This window comes from Stylophora pistillata, chromosome 12, assembly GCF_964205215.1.
Source record: "Stylophora pistillata chromosome 12, jaStyPist1.2, whole genome shotgun sequence".
Classification (NCBI taxonomy): Eukaryota; Metazoa; Cnidaria; class Anthozoa; order Scleractinia; family Pocilloporidae; genus Stylophora; species Stylophora pistillata.
The window spans coordinates 4,211,635-4,232,669 of NC_142530.1; the positions used below are offsets into that span (position 1 = coordinate 4,211,635).

General features: G+C 36.9%; 2 protein-coding genes across 6 annotated transcripts in view; one reads left to right on the top strand and one right to left on the bottom strand.

Moving 5' to 3' along the window:
* LOC111325942 (plexin domain-containing protein 2) lies at positions 1-16,881 on the bottom strand. 2 transcript variants are annotated; one of them, XM_088740555.1, is made up of 14 exons: positions 16,774-16,881; positions 16,118-16,247; positions 15,371-15,549; positions 12,248-12,370; positions 11,440-11,509; positions 10,706-10,828; positions 9,775-9,828; positions 8,847-8,911; positions 6,622-6,811; positions 6,378-6,465; positions 5,614-5,686; positions 4,550-4,633; positions 1,795-1,992; positions 1-1,282 (listed from the first exon to the last, which is right to left on the bottom strand). In XM_088740555.1, exons 2-14 carry the CDS (start codon positions 16,182-16,184, stop codon positions 1,187-1,189), a joined length of 1,410 nt encoding a protein of 469 aa, XP_088596681.1. In that variant the 5' UTR covers positions 16,185-16,247; positions 16,774-16,881; the 3' UTR covers positions 1-1,186. The 2 variants fall into 2 exon arrangements, with proteins under 2 accessions (XP_088596681.1, XP_088596682.1); XM_088740556.1 differs by lacking the exon at positions 4,550-4,633 and having other exon boundaries at positions 16,774-16,879.
* Positions 15,434-21,035, top strand: part of LOC111325943 (deoxyribonuclease TATDN1) — a 10,218-nt gene continuing 4,616 nt past the window's right edge. Inside the window, exons 1-6 of one of the 4 annotated variants that reach the window (XM_022929863.2) lie at positions 15,434-15,573; positions 16,999-17,098; positions 18,510-18,554; positions 19,178-19,227; positions 19,387-19,450; positions 20,309-20,458. In XM_022929863.2, coding sequence (XP_022785598.2) covers positions 18,515-18,554; positions 19,178-19,227; positions 19,387-19,450; positions 20,309-20,458 — 304 coding nt within the window. In that variant the 5' untranslated portion in view covers positions 15,434-15,573; positions 16,999-17,098; positions 18,510-18,514. Of the gene's footprint in view, positions 15,574-16,890; positions 16,956-16,998; positions 17,099-17,137; positions 17,439-18,509; positions 18,555-19,177; positions 19,228-19,386; positions 19,451-20,308; positions 20,459-21,035 lie in introns of those variants that run through there. The other 3 variants (XM_022929862.2, XM_088740557.1, XM_088740558.1) reach the window with 3 other exon arrangements.

Below are 21,035 nucleotides of genomic sequence, written 5' to 3' on the forward strand. Positions count from 1 at the left end.
TGTTATACGAAATTTTTAATTCCATTTTGCAGTGGCTATCTTAAGATAGGAAGGAAAAGCTCTAAAACTTAACACAACACAAAATCATTGACAGAATCAAACTTCCTGTAGTGCACAATACAACCTTAATTAATGGATTAGTAACTGTGCATTCAAAATGCCACTCACACAAATCTTCCCAACATCGGTTCTTAAATAAGAAAAAAAAATACAACTTGACAGTATATATAACTAAGTAGGAATATTAGAAAATAGGATAGCTTTAAATAAGCGTTTCGAAAATTTTGTTTTGGCCAAGGACACATTGAAAGTTCCTTTGACCACGTCCGTCACAATGTGCTTTCCCTCCATTTAGTAATTCTTGCAAAGTTTGTTGTCTTCGTTATCAAAACGAAAAATTAAGGACTGTAAAAAGAGAAAAAGGTTAAAACATTTAAGCAATAACTAGAATATTACCAGCTGTGAAAATTAGCTTGTATTTAGGAAAGGAAAAAAGAAGAAAAAAATTGTAACATTATTTCCAAACGACATCAACAATCGCAGTGAAACATTTCGATTGCATTAATGAAAAAAAGTTCAGTTATTACCAAAGCGCAAAGAGTAGAGAGCTTTACAACTGAGTGCCAAACTAAACTGACGATGTACTGGCTTTAAGGACTCGCGACGTCATCTCAATCAACTGTTTACAGGACGGTGGGGGATCTTTGGTGGGTGAGGCAACCCGTCTAGTCGTGGTCGGAAAGGAGCCCGCGTTTACATACAACCCCGGGGACCCCGGGGTCAGAATTCCCGAGGTTGTTGGCGTACTTGCAAATGCGACATGATCGCGACCCCAGCTAGGGAGGGCTACCCTGCCTTGAGACGTTCAGTTCATGGAAAATAAGAGATTTTACGGACAGATGGGTTACATCGGCTAACTGGGGGCCCTACCTACATGTAAACAGGCCCTTGATGTAAAACAAATTTCTAGTTTTGGAATTTCTTTTCCAATCAGCAAGTAAGGGAAAACATTGCACGAAAAAAAACCAGGTCTACAAAATTTCTTTAAAAAATGTGCAGTATTATTATAAAAGATACTCAACAAACGTGCGCACGCTCATTTGGAAAATTATGCTTTTTCATTATTGATGGAATAAATATTATTCCTCCTGCCGTAATCTGAGCGGGTGAAATATACTCGAATATCCTACAACACTTGGGGCTTTACATCAGAAGGCGCTGCATGACCCGTGTTTCCTTCATCAGACCTTTTCTTGAATAGCTCCCGAGGACGGCGTGTGGCCTACAAAGAATCATGGGAAATGAGATGTTACACCTTACAACCAATAGCATCCTCAGAGGCCCACGGGGGACCGTCAGTCGATTTCTAGTCAGGGCAAAAGGGGTCCCTCAGGATGAAGGAATGGCTGCAACCAAGTTCACTACAACTTCCTGTGGTGATGTAACATCCCTTTGAAAAGTGATGAGAATACAGAACCTTGCGAGTTCTTCATTCACCTTACACTAAGGGACCATTCATTTTTTTCGGGGGGGGAGGTGGGGAGGATTTTGGTTGTGCCACGATTAAATTTTCCTGATTCTTCATAAGGCTCTGTAACATTCTTGCGATCCCCACACCCCTCTCATTAGAAGTTAGTTGGTAGTCAATTTTCTATGCCCTCCCCTTGCTTCATACTCAGTTGGTTATTACTGATATCATCCCCGTTCCCCCTAAAAAACCATGTGATCTCCCTGCAGAAAATTTTACTTCCAATGGTGTTAAAAAAAAACACAAGATCGAAAGACGATCTTTACCTCTATGAGGAAGAGCCCAGACTTAGAAGTAGGGTACCGGTAAGCATACACACACCAACCAGCGATACCGATCATCAACACCAGTAGGAAACAAATGCCCACGACGGCTCCGGCACCGATTCCTTCTTTTTCCATTTCTGGACCCCTAGGGGCGCGCTTTCCCATTACCATGGTGCCGGCTTTACATTCTTTGGTCAACTGCGGACCAAGAAGTGAATACCACAAGTTTTAGCATCGGTAAAACAGATATATATATATATTATAGAAAGTTTAAAAAATTGCGAGGATGGACAGCTTCTGACGTAAAAAATATAAAAAATTTTAATAAAAAACGTTTCCGTCAGAGACCTTCTTCAGTTATTTACAACTTTTGAAATAAAAAAAGAGCATTAAATAGGATCGAAGTGCTAATGATTACGTAATTACAGATAACGACTAATGAACTGGTGCTAATAAACAAAAAACCTAATTACAAAGAAAGCAATGGACAAAATACAAAAAACAAACCCTAAAAACTTAGAGATAAGAATACTAAATATGTTAATATGAGTGGCGTAACCAATTACAAAGAAGCAATGCGGCGAGTATTAAAAAAGGGAAGGCCCACTTTTTACTACAACTGTAAACCGTAACAATATCCCAAAACAAGGCCTTTGGAGCCCGAAAGGGCAAAATTAGCAACAAAATCCCTGGAGGGGCCCTTAAATGATACTAATCATAATAAGATCCCTTAACAGGGCCTCTGAGTCCAATCCACACCTAAAGGGCCGACAAAAGCCAAGAAAAGGGCCTTTGAACGATCAATTAGTAGCGCCTAATATAAGATGGAAAATTAATCGTAGCAAATTCTATTTTTCGAATGAAATTCCTTTCTTTTATTCAAACCATGGGGTGCCAAAGAGAACATGGGGTGTTCTCTTTGGCACCCCATGGGATTTTGTTGCTAATTTGCCCTTTCGTGCTCCAAAGGCCTTGTTTTGGGATTTTGTTACGGTTTACAGTTGTAGTAAAAAGTGGGCCTTCCCTTTTTTAATGCTTGCCGCATTGCTTCTTTGCAATTGGTTACGCCACTCATATTAACATATTTAGTATTCTTATATCTTAGTTTTTAGGTTTGTTTCTTGTATTTTGTCCATTGCTTTCTTTGTAATTAGGTTTTTTGTTTAGTGGCACCAGTTCATTAGTCGTTATCTGTAATTACGTAATCAATAGCACTTCGATCCTATTTAATGCTCTTTTTTATTTCAAAAGTTGTAAATAACTGAAGAAGGTCTCTGACCGAAACATTTTTTATTAAAATTTTTTATATTTTTTACGTCAGAAGTTGTCCATCCTCGCAATTTTTTAAACTTTCTACGTTCGTCTTGGCTGTGAGGTTTGGACTGCGAATCTTTCTTGATCCTCCTGGCGCGGTGCACCTTTGTTGGCCTGAGAGTTTTAATAACGACTCCCTATATATATCTCATATATATATTATATATATATTATATATATTATATATATTAAATATATATTATATATATTATATCTATATATATATATTATATATATCCATATATATATATATATATATATATATATATATTTATATATCTATATATAAATATATAGATATTTATATATAGAGCAGAGGTTACATCTTTTACTTGAGCTGTTGTACGGCGAGTGTGATGAGAGAATGCGCCAGGAAATAAAGTGTTCGATGTTGTTGTCTTTGAGGGTCCAGATGTGCTTCCTGAGTTCGATGGACTTTCTGTGTTTATATATATATATATAATAAAAACATGGCATGGCTTAGACGATACCACAAAGGTTGGGTCGTTTGGGGTGACCGTCTCGGTTCTAGCATCATATATATATATATATATATATACATACATGTATATATATATGTATATTTATAAATTAATGAACGAGAGAAAGTCAGAGAAAATATTTTCACAGTTGTGAACTGATTAACCTGGCACTCCCTTAACTCTTTACACCTTAACATCAGTATACATCTTTATCTTCTCCATACTGCACTGCATGTCAGACATTCACCTAAGTGCTCTTATAAGCTTCGCTGACAAGCTCTCCTTTAAAACCCTTTAGCTCCTGACATTGACTAACATCCTATTTTTCCCTACAATTTCACTACTGGATCTAAACACCAAAGTCACGAGAATAAAGAAAATGATCACGAAATAAAACGGCTCTTGACTGCCTTGCAAATTCTCATTGTCGATGCCCCTGGACGTGTGCACAGAACAATGCACGCTCTCGCCTAAAAAATGCTCCGATTCCCGAGACGACCAAACTGGTAAAGGGCTCTCAAAGCGATTTTCTTATTTTTAGTATTCCGTTGTTTGATGAATCACTGTGTACAATTTTGTAACAGCCTTGAAAATCGAACTCAATAACCCAAGCTAAATAATGAATTCGGTGACCCAGTTTGACAGCGATAAACGTGTCACGGTTTATATCCTTGTATGTTTTACACAAAATTTATGGGGTGGGTCCAGAACCACCTTACATTTGCCACCTTCAACCTTTAACCCAGGATGCAATGAAAGCTCTCTCTTTCCTCTCTTGGTCTCTTCACCGTTTTCTCTTTCACTCAGTGTAGACTATCATCAATCTAAGCCCTTAGTCTTCTTCTCAGTCCCTTAAGTTTACGATGTAACACAATCCACATGGCATAACTTGACTTACTGTCACGAAACGCACCTTAGCACACCGTGACATGACCTATTCGTGCATGTATCTTAGTTACCTCTTTGGTACCATTTTGCTTGCTTTTGCTAGCTTTCAAATCTGCGTCATGACGTATGGTACTGGCTTTACATTCTTTGGTCAGCTGCAGATCATGAAGTGAATACCACAAGTTTTAGCATCAGTAAAATCTGTCTGATGAGTGCGTAAGCACGAAACTCCGAATAAAAGAAACCATGTGTCGTCTTGTTTGATCGCTACCTGTATTGAGCTCTGCACATGCGTATTGAGAACTATTCAACGGTATCGAGAGAGTCAGAGAAACTATTTTCACAGTTGTGAACTGATTAGCCTCACTCCCTTAACCCTCTTCACCTCAACATCAGTATACATCTCCATCTTCTCCATACTGTTCTCTACACACGTCCAGGGGTACGGACAAGGAGAATTTGTAAGACAGTCAAGAGCCGTTTTAGTCCGTGATCATTTTCTTTATTCTCGTGACCTTGGTGTTTGATTCAGTAGTGAAAATATAGGGAGAAATAGGATGTTAGTCAATGTCACGAACTAAAGGGTTTTAAAAGAGAGCCTTTCAGAGAAGCTTATAAGAGCACTTAAGTGAATGTCTGACATGGAGTATAGTGCACACTCTCGCCTAAACAATTCTACGATTCACGAGACGACCAAATCGGTATTTAAAGGGGACTCAAAGCGATTTTCTTACTTTTAGCATTCCGTTGTTTGATGAATCACAATGTCTTGAAAAACGAACCCAATAACACCAACTAAATAATGAAGTCGGTGTCTAATGGCGATAAACGTGTCACAGTTTATATCCTTGTATGTTTTACCCAAAATTTATAGGGTGGGTCCAGAACCATCTTACATTTGCCACCTTCAACCTTTAAGCCAGGATGCAATGAAAGCTCTCTCTTTCCTCTCTTGGTCTCTTCACCGTTTTCTCTTTCACTCAATGTGGACTATCATCATTCTAAGCCCTTAATCCTGTCCTCAGTCCCTAAAGTTTACGATGTAACACAATCCGCATGGTTTAACTTAACTTACTGTCACGAAACACACCTTGGCAAACCGTGACATGACCTACTCATGCATGTATCTAGTTACCTCTTTGATAGCATTTTGCTTGCATTTTCTAGTTTCCCAATCTGCGCGATGACGATCAACTCCATCAGAGCATCTACAATCATTAAGAACAAGCGGTCACCTCTCTGCCACAGAACTCAGTAACATAAACGCACTGCTCCGACAGCTCTATTTACGATCGCTTTCATTTTAATAGCGTATTAACTCCTAAACAGACCCTTTACTCACACGTTTTCTCATTTTTTTTAGGCAGCCGCGGACAATTTCAGTAATACGCTTTCTTTTGCTTTAAAAACTCTCGTCACCAGACTTTCATAAGGAAATCTTACTGACTTCTAAGTCTTATATTAATCGATCGATGTAACAATGATTTCATATATTACGGTCCGAAATTCTAGGTTTTGCACTGTGGACCTACACTCCAAATTTACTTTTATTTGGTCATACTCCTCAACGAATCTTATTAGTCTTGGGAATACCACTTGTTCTCGAGTAAAAATTCAAGCGTACTTCAGTGAAGCTTGTTGGATGGATGAGTGGGAGGGGGGAACGTTACGGGTAATGGAAAAAGAGGTATGGGAAGAGGGAGGAGTGAGTGAGGAGGTAGGGAGAGGGCGATGGCAGGGGGGGGATGGCAGGTAGGAATAGCATGGGAATAGCCTTTAATGGTCTAGCAGGCCATACTGGGAATGCAAGTCGTTTTATCACCGAAACTGGGATAAGCTCTTACTCTTAAGATGAAACATCATCTACAATGTTATATTTTGAAGTGATAAGTGACCAACCTGTTCAATTCAGGACACCATTCACAAGTGAAGTTAGATTGCTCAGTCCGGTTCATGCAGAGAGAACATGACTGGGCGCTCACGCAATCTGTAACAACAGATATTATTCACATTATGAATCGGTGAAATATTTTTTGTATCACCTGTTAAAACTACCCTTTACCCGACAGCAGTGCTGAAAATTTACATGTACCACCGTTTTCAATCTTTCTCAAACCAAGTATCATCAGAAGTTAGAACTTACTAAGTTGGGGTTTAAAGATGACTGCCACGTTGTCCTTCACACTCTCCATGGTGATGTTAATCGTACTGTAGATGTAGAAATATCGGTAGCGAACCTGCCTTCTCTTGACTTCGATTACAAATGCGTCTGCGATGCCAACTTTGACAGGGTGGTAAGGTAAAGCTGGAATATTTGCCACATTAACTGGGATCTATAACGTGGAGAGACACAAGAGGTTTGTAATTCTAGACACTCCTGAAATCAAAACTCGTTTACTCCCAACCGGTGGAGAGTTTTCTTGTACATCTACTTAGTGTACGCCTACAAGAGTAGCATAGTGAAGGAGAAGTGTGGCGAGGCGAGGTGGAAGATTGGAGAGAGGTGAGGTGGTGGTATATACTGTAGAATAAGTAATGAGGTATTAGAGAATAGAATAGGACTATTAGGAAGGTAACGACTTCATAACAATAGCCATGAGAGGGGCGGCGGGGGTGGAATGGAACAAACTAGGCAAAATCGTTAATACTTGGACAGGAGGGGGCATTCTGAACAGTTGTGAATGGAACTGGATACTGAAAGCTTCTTTTAAACGGAAGAGAATTGTGACGGAGATGAAAATAATGGAGTGAAAGCCGAGCAAGGGCGGAAGAATTGAGGAAGGCGTAGGGGTGCCTTCAAAGGGGGACACTGCAGAGTTCCCGTGTGGTGCCTTCAAAGGGGGTCACTGCAGAGTTCCCGTGGGGTGCCTTCAAAGGGGGACACAGCAGAGTTCCCGTGGGGTGCCTTCAAAGGGGGACACAGCAGAGTTCCCGTTAATGCACATGTGTGGGTCTTATATGCACAAAAAATGAAAAAGACGCAAAGTTTTTGCCAATGTACGCCCTCGGGACGCAGGAAAAAAGTTCCAACTTGTTAGGAGACTGGGTCTGCATCTAGCAACAATGATGGGGCAACCAAAGCAAGCAGTATGGTTAAACAAAAAAAAGGAAATATTTTGTTTTTGTTGCAACTACTTGCTTCCTTCGGGATGTACTTGGTGTTATCAGTGAATGTAGCAAAGTCTTTCAGAAGGACATGATTGACATTGATCAAATGCAATCAATGCTAGAAGCAACTGTGTCGACGGTCAAAGACATGAAAGAAAATCCTGGTGGGCATTTGGAAGAACTACTTTCCCACATGGAAACAAATGATTGTGAACACAAAGGAACGGAAGTGGAAGACTTTAATCTGTTACAAAGAAATCGTTTCGATGGAATCAAGGACAATTTCATTCACAACATCATAGCACAGGTAAAAGAGAGATTTCCTGAAAAAGATATGCAAGTACTTAAAGATTTCAATACCATTCTAAACCCTGCCAAATTACCCAGCACAGCTGCTGGAATTTGAAATCATGGTACCAAGAATCTAGAAAAACTTAAATTGAGAGATATGCCGATGTATCTGAAGAAGAAAGTCTAATTGATGCTGATGAAGCAAGAAATTCATTGATCCAGTTTAAGCACTTTCTTAATAGTAACAAGGGCAAACCTCTTCATGAACTGTATGAAATTCTTGCAAAGCCAGGTGCTTACGAAGACATAGTCCCTTCATTTGTAACCCTAGAACAGGTTTTTCACACAATTTCTCTCATTTCTGTGCCTTGAAAAAGAGGGTTTTCTGCACAAAATCGAATTCATGGGGCTTTAGGAAATAAAAAGTTCCCAAGTGCAGTTGAATGTAAGATGTACATCCAAAAACCATGTAGATGAGGAAAATGTTTGTGATAGAGCAGTAAAGAAATTCTATGAAATGAAGAAAAGAAGAAAGTAAAACTGTAGAATGACACTTGACTGTGACTTCATATGTACATCACATAATTATATAATTTCTGGTCAAATATTACCACATATATTAATAAATAATTTATTAATATATTAATAAATAAGACAAGGTGAGACTCTCACCAGTAAACTAATGCAAGAACTGTTCATATTAAGAAACATGATCACACTTGTACTTTACTCCAAAACTGTAGCTTTTTTGCATAACACCTGGTCTTGGCTTTTGCCTCTCTAGTAGAAACTATAAATTTAATCATATTTTAGAAAAAAGGCAGGGGATCCCTAAAAAGCTAAAAGGACCCCTAACTTTTTGGAACTGGGGGTCAAAGGGACCCTTAACAATCAAAGCTAGTGGGAACTCTGACACATCTCAATATTTTCATCAAAATGTCAGAAGCATGTATGATGAAATGCAAGTACCTTTTGGTAAGCAAACCAGATTGTGCCATTCTTGTGCAGAGTGCACTGGAATGTAAATGGTCCAGCTGAAAAAACATAACAAGATGTATAAGTGCATCAGTGATAAAAAATGTCCGCATGGCACATCATAAAGGGCTTGTTAACTTTACAAAATCTAAACTAACAAAGTTATTTACCAATCTTAATTTCCATATAAAAAATGCACCCACCCGCAACAAATGCAGTTGTTGTTTGTTTGTTTGTTTTTTCAGGCCTTCCAATTATTGTTGTTTATTTCTTAACTTTTCTAACTTCATTTATCAGAACCTTTCTTATCAGTCTCATTCCAAATTTATTCATACCGGTACATGCACAAGATGGTGACAAAATGTGTAGGCCTCACAATGTGTATCAGAACATGCAAACATTTCATGAAAATTTAAGGTTATCACCTTCATGTCTCCCGGGAAAATCCAACATGACACAATAAACAAACCCAGAGGGGTAGATTAAAGGAATAAGAGATACACATCATTACCTTTACCTTTTGCACCCTAACATCCATATGCTTTTTCTCCATATTGATCTCAATATGCTTTGTAAGGTGCTGGCAAGGCAGGGGTGGATCTAGGGGGAGGTTGTAGGGGGTGCACACCCCCTCTGAGCAGTCCATATTATGTTATTGCCTAGGCAACAGCCTTCTTCGTATCCGCTATTACAATTTGTTTATGTCCAGTCACCAGTCAGTTACGCCATTCATTAGTGGTGCACCCCCTCCTCAAAAAAATCCTGGATCTGCCCATGCAAGGACACTTTGTTGAAAGAATCCAGAGCCTGTTTAGTGGGTGATCATTTCCTTTATTCTCATGACCTTAATGTGAGATTCAGGGGGGGTATTGTAAGGAGAGATTACATGCTGGTCACTCCTTTCATATGTCCATATACCTACCAGATTTGTTGCTATGTAAGTAAACTTGGTACCACTCCACTGTCAGTTTGGATTCTGAACAACAAAAAGGAAATAAAAACGTCAAGTTATTTAGAAAATGATTCTATTTACTAGGTAAAGATGTATTTAAAAAAAAAAAAATGCTAGGTCATTATCAGGGTACATAAGCACTGTCCACTAAACTGGATATGTTATATCTTAAGGTAATTTCTGATGAGAAAAGTTTCCCAACATAGGGGTTGATTTATCCACTCAAACTAGGCTTCAAATGTTGGATCAATAGGCCTTCAGTGATTCTGCACCTGTAAATTATTTTAAAATTGATGCAGATTTTGCACCAGCTGAAAAGGATGCAAAGGAAATACTTTTTAAAAACTTTACTAGTTTGAGAGAGTGCAAATCACTTAAAAATATAAATCAAAGGAAACAATGAGAATCCATAGCTTAACTCTTTCACTCCCGACTAATTCTCCTTAATGTCTGAAATACAATTCTTATGATGTCAGTTTGGAGAATTTGGCATCAGATCAGCTATTAATCTCCTTATATCCTTTATTTTTGTTTCTTTATTTTCATCGCTTGTCTTTTTGCTACTGTATTGATATTGTAAGGAGAAATTCTGTCTTGATCAAACATGGGTCACAAGAACTCAAGATGATAAAATTTGTAATCAGTAGCTCTACTCTGCGTTGCAATGGTTTGAGAAATATTTTTCCTTCTCTCCAGGGCAATCAGCATCTAACCTATACTATTAGTTACATGCTACATCAAGCAGACATTTATTGAGAGGGAAAGGAAAAGTAATTTAAATTATTAACTTAAGGATAATATCTTCATACCAATTTAACCAGCAATAGCTAAACAGAGATCTTGAAAGTGAAAAGTTCAATGCTTCTACAATCAAGAGCTACATGATTTTTTTTTTACTTGCCATCATGTAAAGTAAGGACTTTTGATCCTTTGCTTAAATGAGGATTAAAGTATGCCATCAGAGGAGCAAGGTACTGTACTTGAGTCATTAGCTTTGTGTCATGGACATCCATGTACAGGAATCCTGTTAGATGACAAAATTGTCAATCTGATGTAATATCATGCAGTGTAGTAACAATTGTAAGCAGTGATGTACTAAAGATGGAAAGGGAGGAAGTGAATAAAAGGGAGGGTTCAGGTGAAAGGACAGAAGGAGGAAGGAGAAAGGAAAGTAAAAAAATAAACAGATTGCATGAAAGAAAAATCAAGATAGACCAAAAAGCACACCTACCAGTGGAAAAAAAAGGAAGAAGGAAGGAAAAAAAGAAAGAAAGACAACAGAAAGAAAAAAGAAAGAAAGAAAAGAGGGTAGAAAGAGAGAGAGAAAGAAAGAAAGAAAGAAAGAAAAAAGAAAGGAAGAAAGAAAGGAAGAAAGAAAGGAAGAAAGAAGGAAAAAAAGAAAACAGGGAGATAAAAGAAGAAAGAAACAAAGAAACTAAGAAACAAACTGATAAAAAAGCAAGAAATGAACAAACAAACAAAAAAACAAAGTAAAAATACTAGAAAAGAACGAAGATTAGAAAGAGCTAGTCTAAGAGCTACACAGGGGGTGTAGAAGTAAGAAAGGAAACCAAAGTTTCATACTTTTGATAGCTAGAACAAATTATTTCATTTGACAAACTATCTTTAAGTTACCTCCAGTTGTTAGCACCACAGAGTCTAGCAGGTGACCATAGTACGGGAACTTGAATTTTAGTGGGTAAGGCTACAAAAAATGAAAAATATTTCACATTTTTAAACAAATTTAAAGCACTGATTAATAATATTGTAAATTAAAATAGTATGAGTAGTAATTAGTGTGCAGTTTGGCCCAGCTGATAACTATAACCCTTCAGTTTACAGCCTAACATCAGTATGCATAAATTATTCTCCCTACTGTTCCCTATACATTTCTTAGGGTGTCGACAAGGAGAATTTGCTTAACAATCATGAGCTCAATGTATAGGTAAACACTTCCTTTATTCTTGTGACCCCACTGTGTGATTCAGGGCTAATATTATAAGGAGAAATTACGTGCACCCTAGGAAATGTGCAGAGAACAGTATGGGGAATATGCAAACTGATTTTAGAGTGTAAAGGGTCAACAACCTACCACATGCACAGCTGTACATGTGCAGGAGCCTCCACTTGACTTATAATTACAACTGACCCCAACAGCAGTCATTTAATTATTGTCATCTACTGTAAACAGGTGTAATACACAGTGGCAGATCTGGAGGAGGGGCTCTAGGGGACCAAGATCCCCCCCCCCCCCATTATTTTGGGTTAAAAAAGTAAATGCAGAAGGAAGAAAAGCCAGTAGGTGCACGCACACACACACACACAAAAAAAAAAAATCAAACAAAAAAATAAAAAGGCCCTCTCCTTAGCTCAAGGTCTGGATATGCCACTGGTACATGTTACAAAATTCAATGTACATATATGTAAAGATAGTACTTAATACCTTTCTTAACAGATAGCTGTTTGATAGGTCACTTTCATCGCTGTGGTGAGGATTACCTCTAACGTCAACCCAGTACTCTTTTCCACCACTAATAATTTGTGAAACATAGTATCTATGGTTCACCTAACAGAAGAAGAAAAAAAGAAAATTAATACTTTTCTGTCACTGATAAATAACATTGTAGGGTTGTTGTTATGCGCTGGCAGGCGGTGAAATTCGCCAGCTGAGAAAGAGGCAGTAACCAGCTGAATTTTGGCTGGTGATCGCTCGACAGACAAGTTCTGATTTTTTTACTTTAATGGGAAAAAAATATATACCTTGTCGTTTGAAAACAAAAAGGCAAAACTAAACACCAAACTAAATCTAGGCCACAAAATTATTAAAGGTGAAATGAAGTTTTGTTTTGAATTTACTGGTCCTGACTGCAGGTCTATATTGTGTCTCTCTCTGTTTTAGATTGCCATTTTGTAAACTCAAAACTTGGTAACCCCACAAACAAGATGTTACAAAGAACTGGACACAGCCACCTGAATTGCTTCCTCAACCAGCAGGCCATTTTCTTAGCTACAACCCTGCATTGTAGTACGACTCCAAGGCAAAAAATAGTGATATGATATAGCATTGAAATTTCAGCAAAATTTAAGCTTTAATGGTATCACATGAAATTGTATTTGACCCACTTTGCACAATTATACCCTACATGTTTACTTAGACTCAACAGCAAATTAGATATCTTGATCAATGAAAGAGAATGCATGGATTTATGTCACACTGCAGCATCATACAGTTGAACTTGATTATCTGGGCTCATGGAGACTAGGCTAATTAAATGTCTGCATAATAGAGAGTTCGCATAAAAAACAATTGCCTCCATTTAGCATGCAAATATATTTATCTTATTAGATGTTTTGTTGTGTAGTATCACCGAATATTTTTACAAGTGGTGCCATAGTTTGACAAGCCCATAGGACCAGTCAAAATACAAACAACGAGTGAAAATACTCAGTGGTACTACACAACTAAACATGTAATAAGAGATTTATTATCCAACATATCAAATTGTTATTTCAGTGGAGGCAAATTTCAAAGATATTTCTGTCGCATAATGATTTTTTATTTGTACACATCTCGCATGTTATTTGTAATTTAGGAAGCCCAATTGGATAATAAGTACAGATATTTGACCACGGACATTATCTGTTCTGAGATGCAAACAGTTTCCTGAGAAAATCTCAAGGAAAACTGTGAGCTTTGAGAAACAGATAAGGAAAATGTGCCTGCAAATTTTTTCCCTTCTTTTGTAACAATTGCCAGAGGCTCACTCATCTTGAAATATATTTTAGCACATGTACAACAGACATGTAATAAATTTAGACCAATCACACTCAAGCAAAACATTCCATGGATTAAAATCAGAAATATCACTGTCACTGAGCCAAAAATAAAAGTGAGTCACGTAAAAGAGAACATGTATCAATATTATGCTAGAATTAAATCAAAGCAAATTCTCTAATCACAGGGTATAACTTGTTAACATTTGCTAAAAGTATTTACAAAAGGTTATTAAAGCTAACCAATGTTTGACATATCGACCCAATATACTGATGTTTCAAAATGCAACATTGAGTGCATTGCTAATTCCATCATTCTTTGAAGCCACATCTAGGTTGAATAACATCAAACATTGTTTTTTCGTTCCATCCATATTAAACACTTCTTGAAATAATCAATAGCTCAAAAAGAGGAACAAATTTGATTCCAACAGGAGTTTCACTAATCTTCTGAGGGGTAAGATACAAATTTATTCACAACATAAGACCTTACAAGTTACTGGTACTTTGCAAGTTGAGGGTAGACTTCAAAAACAAATGGCGGTCAAGGACTATCAGACCTTATTGGAGACAACTGTCTGACTATGCGATATTTCCAATGACATTTTGCTTATATAGGGCAGTTTTGGCTGGATGTATATTATATGTAAATAATGTGAGTTGCATGTTACAATATTTATCTGTTTCCAAAGTTAAGTCTCCAATATTAACTTAAGAAAATACTTGGCCACAATTTGGGGTTGTTAATATTGCATAAGATCTGTGAGAAGGATTTTGAAAAGACTTCATGGTACACATAATTATACAGTCAAGTAGTCCTCTCAAATTAAACCTACTGTAACAGTCAGATCTTTTATAATCTTTTATTTACGTTTTCACATTTTTAGTTTGCTATATAGGTATATTCCTCATGTCTTTAACTTTTTAACTCCCACGACCTGATTGCTAATTCTCCCCAGTAACTGCTACACATTAGCTTGTTAATTAGTTACAAGAATTTGCTGTTAGATCAAGGTAACAACTACCTGATGAGTTTGAATATTCTCATTACCTAGTTGCTGGTTGAAGTATGGATGTCATAGGGAGAAGTTACATGTTAATCAGTTCTGGGAGTTAGAGGGTTGACTTTGTGAAACCTTTTTTTCCCTTCTCAAACTTCTCAATGCACGTTTCCTTTAATTTGTGTATTCTTTATTTTCCTTAACTCTCTATATGTTTTATTGAGATTTTTAAAACAATTCTTATTCACCAAGGAAGGACTTTTTAACTGCAGCATATCAAACACAAGATGCAGTTCACAATTTAACTCCGAAGATCTGATTGTTACTTCTCCCCTCTAGCTGTAACACATTTCCTTGTACAATGGGCACAAGAATTTCTACCCTCTACTAGATAAGCATGAATATTCTCATCACCTGTTTGCAGGATAACATATGGATTTTATAGGATGAAGTTAAATGTTAATCACCTCTGGGACTTCAAAGAACAACCTTTGTCACATGACTTGTAAAATTATGTATCAAACCTCAGTTTAAAGTCCATTATGTTCCCAAGCAGTTTTTATGTCAAAAATCAGCTCATAACTTTTACCTCAGTTAAAGTTCAAACAAGGTTATGTTCCCAAGTACCTTTTACGTCTAAAATTACCTCAAAATTGTCGTAGATAACAAACTTATATTACAATACTTGTATGCTCTTCATGATATTTGACAGTATTACAAAAAAACAATATTATATGCTTATGAGAGAAAGAGGAAAAAAAAAACAAACAGGTTATTGAAACAGCAGTTACCTCAATTTCTGAACAGTTTACATTATTTCCTGGCTCTTCACAGTCCTTTGATTGGTTGGTTAGCTTTCCTTCCAGATTTCTCTTGGACCGATGGTGATCATGGCGCACAAATTCAAGTGTACTGTCTGTTTCCAAGAAGGAGCCTAGAAATCTGTGACGTGAGTCCTGATACTGCAAGGCTGCCAGTACAAGTCAAATAAAAGGTAAAAGAATATTTGCTTTGAATTTCATGTCATCACTTCTTCGTTTATCAATCTTTATTTTGTCAATATCGCGTGACATTTTGAAAGAAATTTCGCGCGCACTAAGCACTTCGATTGAAAAAGTGAAATAATTAGCTGGCTTTTGACGTAGAATGATTCGTTGCTGTGTCAAACAAACAATAGCTGCTGCTCTTATGACAACAGTTGTTGAAGAATGACGAAGCAAAACAAAGTTCATGCATACATAATTTCGTCGAGTAATTAACTAAGATTAAAATGTCACAAACTTCCCGAATTGCTGTGCAAATTTGTATTAACGAATGACTGATAAAAACACCTCAAAGGAATTACGGAAAACAACGGGAAATTCTATTTAAAATAGTTTAAAATTAACCTTAGAGTATATTTTCCTATGTAGCTAAATTGTATGCAAATATTTAGGTTTTTCGCGTGCAATCGATAGTGGTGATAACATCAACTTAAAGCTTTTAATAGCTTTTACAAAAATCTATCTTCGTCAAATCAATATTAATTTCGTACTAACCTTTGCATTCGAGGTAAAAAGATGAAAGAAAAACTACGAAAATCAGCCCCAGAACTGCACGATTCATGACTGAGTAGCTATTTCTGAAAAATTCCCGAGGCCGTCAACAAGCTGGCGTTGAGTAATATAACTGAAAGGAAGTTTTAGAAATATTAAAATATTGGTTTAAAGCTCAGTATTTTTAAAGAGTGTTTACGTCAGTTTATATCACGATTTACCAAATACAGCAGCTTGAGGCGTTTGTTAAATTTTTTTCTCACCAAAATACGCATCGTTGATATCAAACAGCGCTACATTGCACAAACTATCCTCAACGTCTAGCTAGTCTGTCTAAATATGTCTTTGCAAGTACTCAAAGTTCCCTCTCGTCTGATCGATAAGGAGCTGACCAGCAAAAACAGCTATGGTAACCATATCTTTAAAAAAGAAAATAATAAGCTGGTTTACACTGTTTGCCTTAAGTTACAAAACGAAAACCATTTTGAAAAATCAAACGAATCGAACTGGAAGCTAAGAACACAAATTTAATGAATGTTAGGTAACCAGTTACTTTCTTGTCTATTGACGGAGCGCAGCATGAGCGTCTAGCTACTTAACTTCTTAAGAAAGGATTAGATCACTCATCAGTCGGAAGAAAAATCCTCAAGTCAACTTACCTCGAAGGTCGAAGTTAAAATATTGGTGCTAGCGCCGTACACTCCTGCTTGAAGAAAATTTTTAATTAAATTCGTGTTGTCTAACAGTCAGCGGTAAAATCACAATTATGTTCTTGTTATGTAACACTCATAATTTGTATTCATGATTCGCAAGATGGCGGCTGCGTCGCTCCGTTTTATTGGTTTGTTGAGTTTACTTGAATATCGTTTTTTCTCTTTATACAGTATACTGAGTGATCGTTGGTATAAAATGATGGTGCAGTATAATCAAATTTTGTTTTTGTTAACAATTTCCCCTTGAAAGATATCGGAGTTAATTTAACAGGTAAGAAACACTTTGTCATACATCATTTTCTCCTTTCGCTGAGCTGATATTTTTCAAGCCTTAAATATCCTTGGGTATTTGCACATTTCCCTCATATTTAAAAAAAATTACGCTGCTATACGTGAGCAGGTTACTTTCTCCTCTACCTTCCCCTTCAGCTTCCCGGGAAGTTTGTTTCCTTTTCCTCGTTCCCAACCCCCTCCCCCCACTACACCCTCTTAGAGATGCGAGAGTGTTACGTTGCCCAGTCACAACAGAATTATGTACCTTAAGGGTTATAATAGTTCTCTCTCTCACAAGATAAGGATAATATTTACAACAAGTAATTGTGTTTTTCAAGGTACCCAAAAAATATTATTCCACATTATTTGATCAAAATTATTGAGATCAAAGGAAATACATGTAAAGTACCCCCTTATATTTCTCTCTTTCGTTTTATGGTTTTGCACTCTTAGTGTTCATACGAGGGATAAGGGAGGAACATAGGGGGGAAAAACTATTGGGAAGGAGAAATATCCTTTGAAAGTTAATCAAAAGGGAATTTTTTTTGTCTTGTTTTTAGTTTAGGGTTAGTTGTTTTGTATAATTTAAGTTGAGAATCCATCATCATGATTTTATGGATTTTAATAAACTGGACTAAAATATCTTGCAACCTAAACACACTAGACTGCCGATGGGGAGTGAGAGAAGAAGAGTATAATATTTACAGATATTGTTAAACATTTGAATTTATAACAACCAAAGTAAAGTGCATGCTCTGATTGGTCAATTCAGCATTCACCATTTGCCCTTGGGTGTACGCTGCTGACATGAGCAAATGCAAAGACTAGTTTTATGCGTGCACTTGTTTTTCTGATCACATAAGATTTGTTAAATAAAAGAAAAACTCTTTTGCTACAATGTATCAAATGTTATGTTGTAAATTAAACAAATATTAAATGCCACGGTGTACACTATTGAGTTATGGATGCACTTGGAGGTTTGATAAGCACTCAAGAGGCTAGAGTCGCTCTCGGCTATCGCCTCGTACAACTCGTACGCTTCTTTCATGCTTAGCAACCTCCCAAGTGCATCCATAACTCAATACTGTACGTTGTGGTGTTTACCATTTGTTAAATGTAGTATCACTGAGTATGTTAACAAGTGGTGCCGTATTTTGATGAGCCCTTAGGGTGAGTCAAAATGAAACAATGAGGAAAAATACTTAACAACACTACACACCAAAACAGCTAAGAAGATATTGATTATCCAACTGCTCTATTTTTTTTGTGCATTTCTTATAAGAAGCATAGCATGGTACCTGACTGGCTTAGAACACTTTTTTACAGGAATATTTTTACCTGACTCACACATTATTGGTACTCTACTTAGTGCAGCTAATTTCTTAGTGTGTTCCTGACATTTTTTTTAGATCCAATGTTTAGAGGAATTTATCATGGAAGGCAAGCTCATGAAGGCAAGACTTAAAAAAAAAAAAAAAAAAATTCTCATCTCTTAATCATCCATTAAGCCATTAATCCACACCATTAGTTACAGCAACTTGTGAGAGGAGGCTCTTAAAGAAAATTGTAGGAAGTGAAATGCTAGATTGGGATGCATGCTTAGTACTTTAAAGAGAGTTTTTGTTCTTATACTAACCCTTAAGCCCCAAGAAGTTATTTACATTGATTTTTATTTGTGTGATTTCCATACAATTTTCTAAAAAAACAGGCAAACTTGATCTAACTCTAAATTTTCCTGTCACAATTGTAAAGAAATGCTTGGGTCTCACATTCTGACTAGACAGGTTAATAATAATAATAATAATAATAATAATAATAATAATAATAATAATAATAATAATAATAATATAGATCAATTTCTATAGCGTATTTCCATGTAATTGCTCTAATGCGCTTTACAACACTGTGTGGGGGACTTTTCCAGACTGCCGGCGGCAGTTTACAATAAATAAAGAAGAAATTTTACAGATGCCCCCTCCCCCCACTCCCAGTAAGATTGGTTATTGTTGGGTTAACTACTCCTCGGCAAATAAATCTTGCAGTGCAACTGTCGGTAAAGTTCAGGTTTGTTTTGTAGATGATTTTACAGAGGTGCTCAAGAGGGCATCTGATGCTGGCATGGAAAGGGTAAGAAAAATTTTTGCAAGTTGAATTCATGTCTCCAAAACAGTGAAACATTCAGCTCTGTAGGAAGGTATATCCTGAAACCAAGACTACCAAATAAACTCAAAACATTTTAAAAATGAAGTTTTATTTAAAATGTGCTTTGTCTACTTTCTGTTTCAGATGATAATTACAGCAGGAAATTTATCTGAAAGTCACAATGCGCTGGAGCTTGCACAAACAAAGGGTAATAATCAAAGAGCTCTACAATTCTGCAATTTTGCAACTATTTTCCCATTGACCTTATACATGGTAGTATCGGTATCTTTATTTTCAAAACAGTATTTACTCTTCTCCATACATTTTCATAACCAGGAGAAATTGTTTTACAATCAAAGCCTCTTAGGTTGGTGATCATTCCTTTGGTCTCGTGATCTTAATAAATAATTCAGCAGCCTTAATGTGGGGAGAAATTCAGGTCTGGTGACTCGCAGGGCTCATAACCCCAGATGTGATTTACCTGTAATTTCTCTTTGCTATACATGATCTTGGTGATTGGTGTGAGGACAGAGAAGCTTGTCAGCCAGTGGGCATTATCTTGATTCAAAATAAAGTTTTACCACAATTTGTGGTAATTAATGTTGCAATCTGATTGGCCAATTTGCTGTTGTTGATTAAAGTACAGACAACACTGGTTGCTTCAAAGTGTCACGCAAAGTGTCACACACTGAAGGAATTGTTTTATTTGACGTCAATAGTGTGGTAAAAAAAAACAAATCAACGGTGGTTTAGGCCGAGCATCATAAGTCTACAACACTTTGATTACTGTGATGATGATTATGGTTGTCAATTAGAGTTCAGACAATGCTAAACCATTGTCTATTTGTTAATTCTCCTGTTTGGTTTACAAGGAAATGTATGGTAGTCAGTTGGGAGAAATTTTCAACTTATTGGATCTTCATAGTTAAAAGTTTAAAAGGTTAAGCCTCCTAAGAGGACCACAAAATAGTCACAATGATGGGATTTTGTTGATAAAGAAGATTCTCATTTCATCCAGCTCTTGTACTTTGAAAAGTAACTGTACATTCGTTTGATTTCTTGCTAGATTTTTTTCACTCAACTGTTGGATGTCACCCAACTCGTTGCAGTGAATTTGAACAGAATGGTCAAGACCCAGCTGACTATCTGCAGAAACTGATTACAGTAGCACAGGAAAATAAGGGAAAAGTCATTGCTGTTGGTGAATGTGGCCTGGGCAAGTACTTTGCTCGGTTTGTTTAGCTAAAAACTCTGTTTGATATTCATTTTAGCATAAATTTGGGTGAGTTGTGCTGCGAGATTTCTGGAAATAGTACTACAAGAAGAGCTGTTGTAAGTGGTCACCCTTTAAAGACCAACAGATAGACAATGGTGGATCCTGGGGCCTGGGGGACCTGTGGCCCCGTTATTTTGTGGAAAAAAATTGCACAAGGAAGAAAAGCTGGCAGATGTATACACACACACACACACACAAAAAAAAAAACAAAAAAAAAAAAAAAAAAAAACAGGCCTCCAGATCTCTTAACTTAGGGTCTGGAAGGGCCACTGATTCAATGACTAGAACACCACCTGATAAGTTAGTTATAGGTTTGAAGACAGTTAAAGTCAAACAGAGAGGCAGATTAAGGACTAACCCTTGAAATGACAACTTTACAACCCTCTAGGGTGGCCATTTAATATTATCAGTGCAGTTTATAAAACCAAACTAGCCTTAGAGCCAGACAGACAAACAGACATTCCAAGAGTCAACGAGTTAGGCAAACTTAGCTGTCAGAGACTCTAAAAAAAAAACA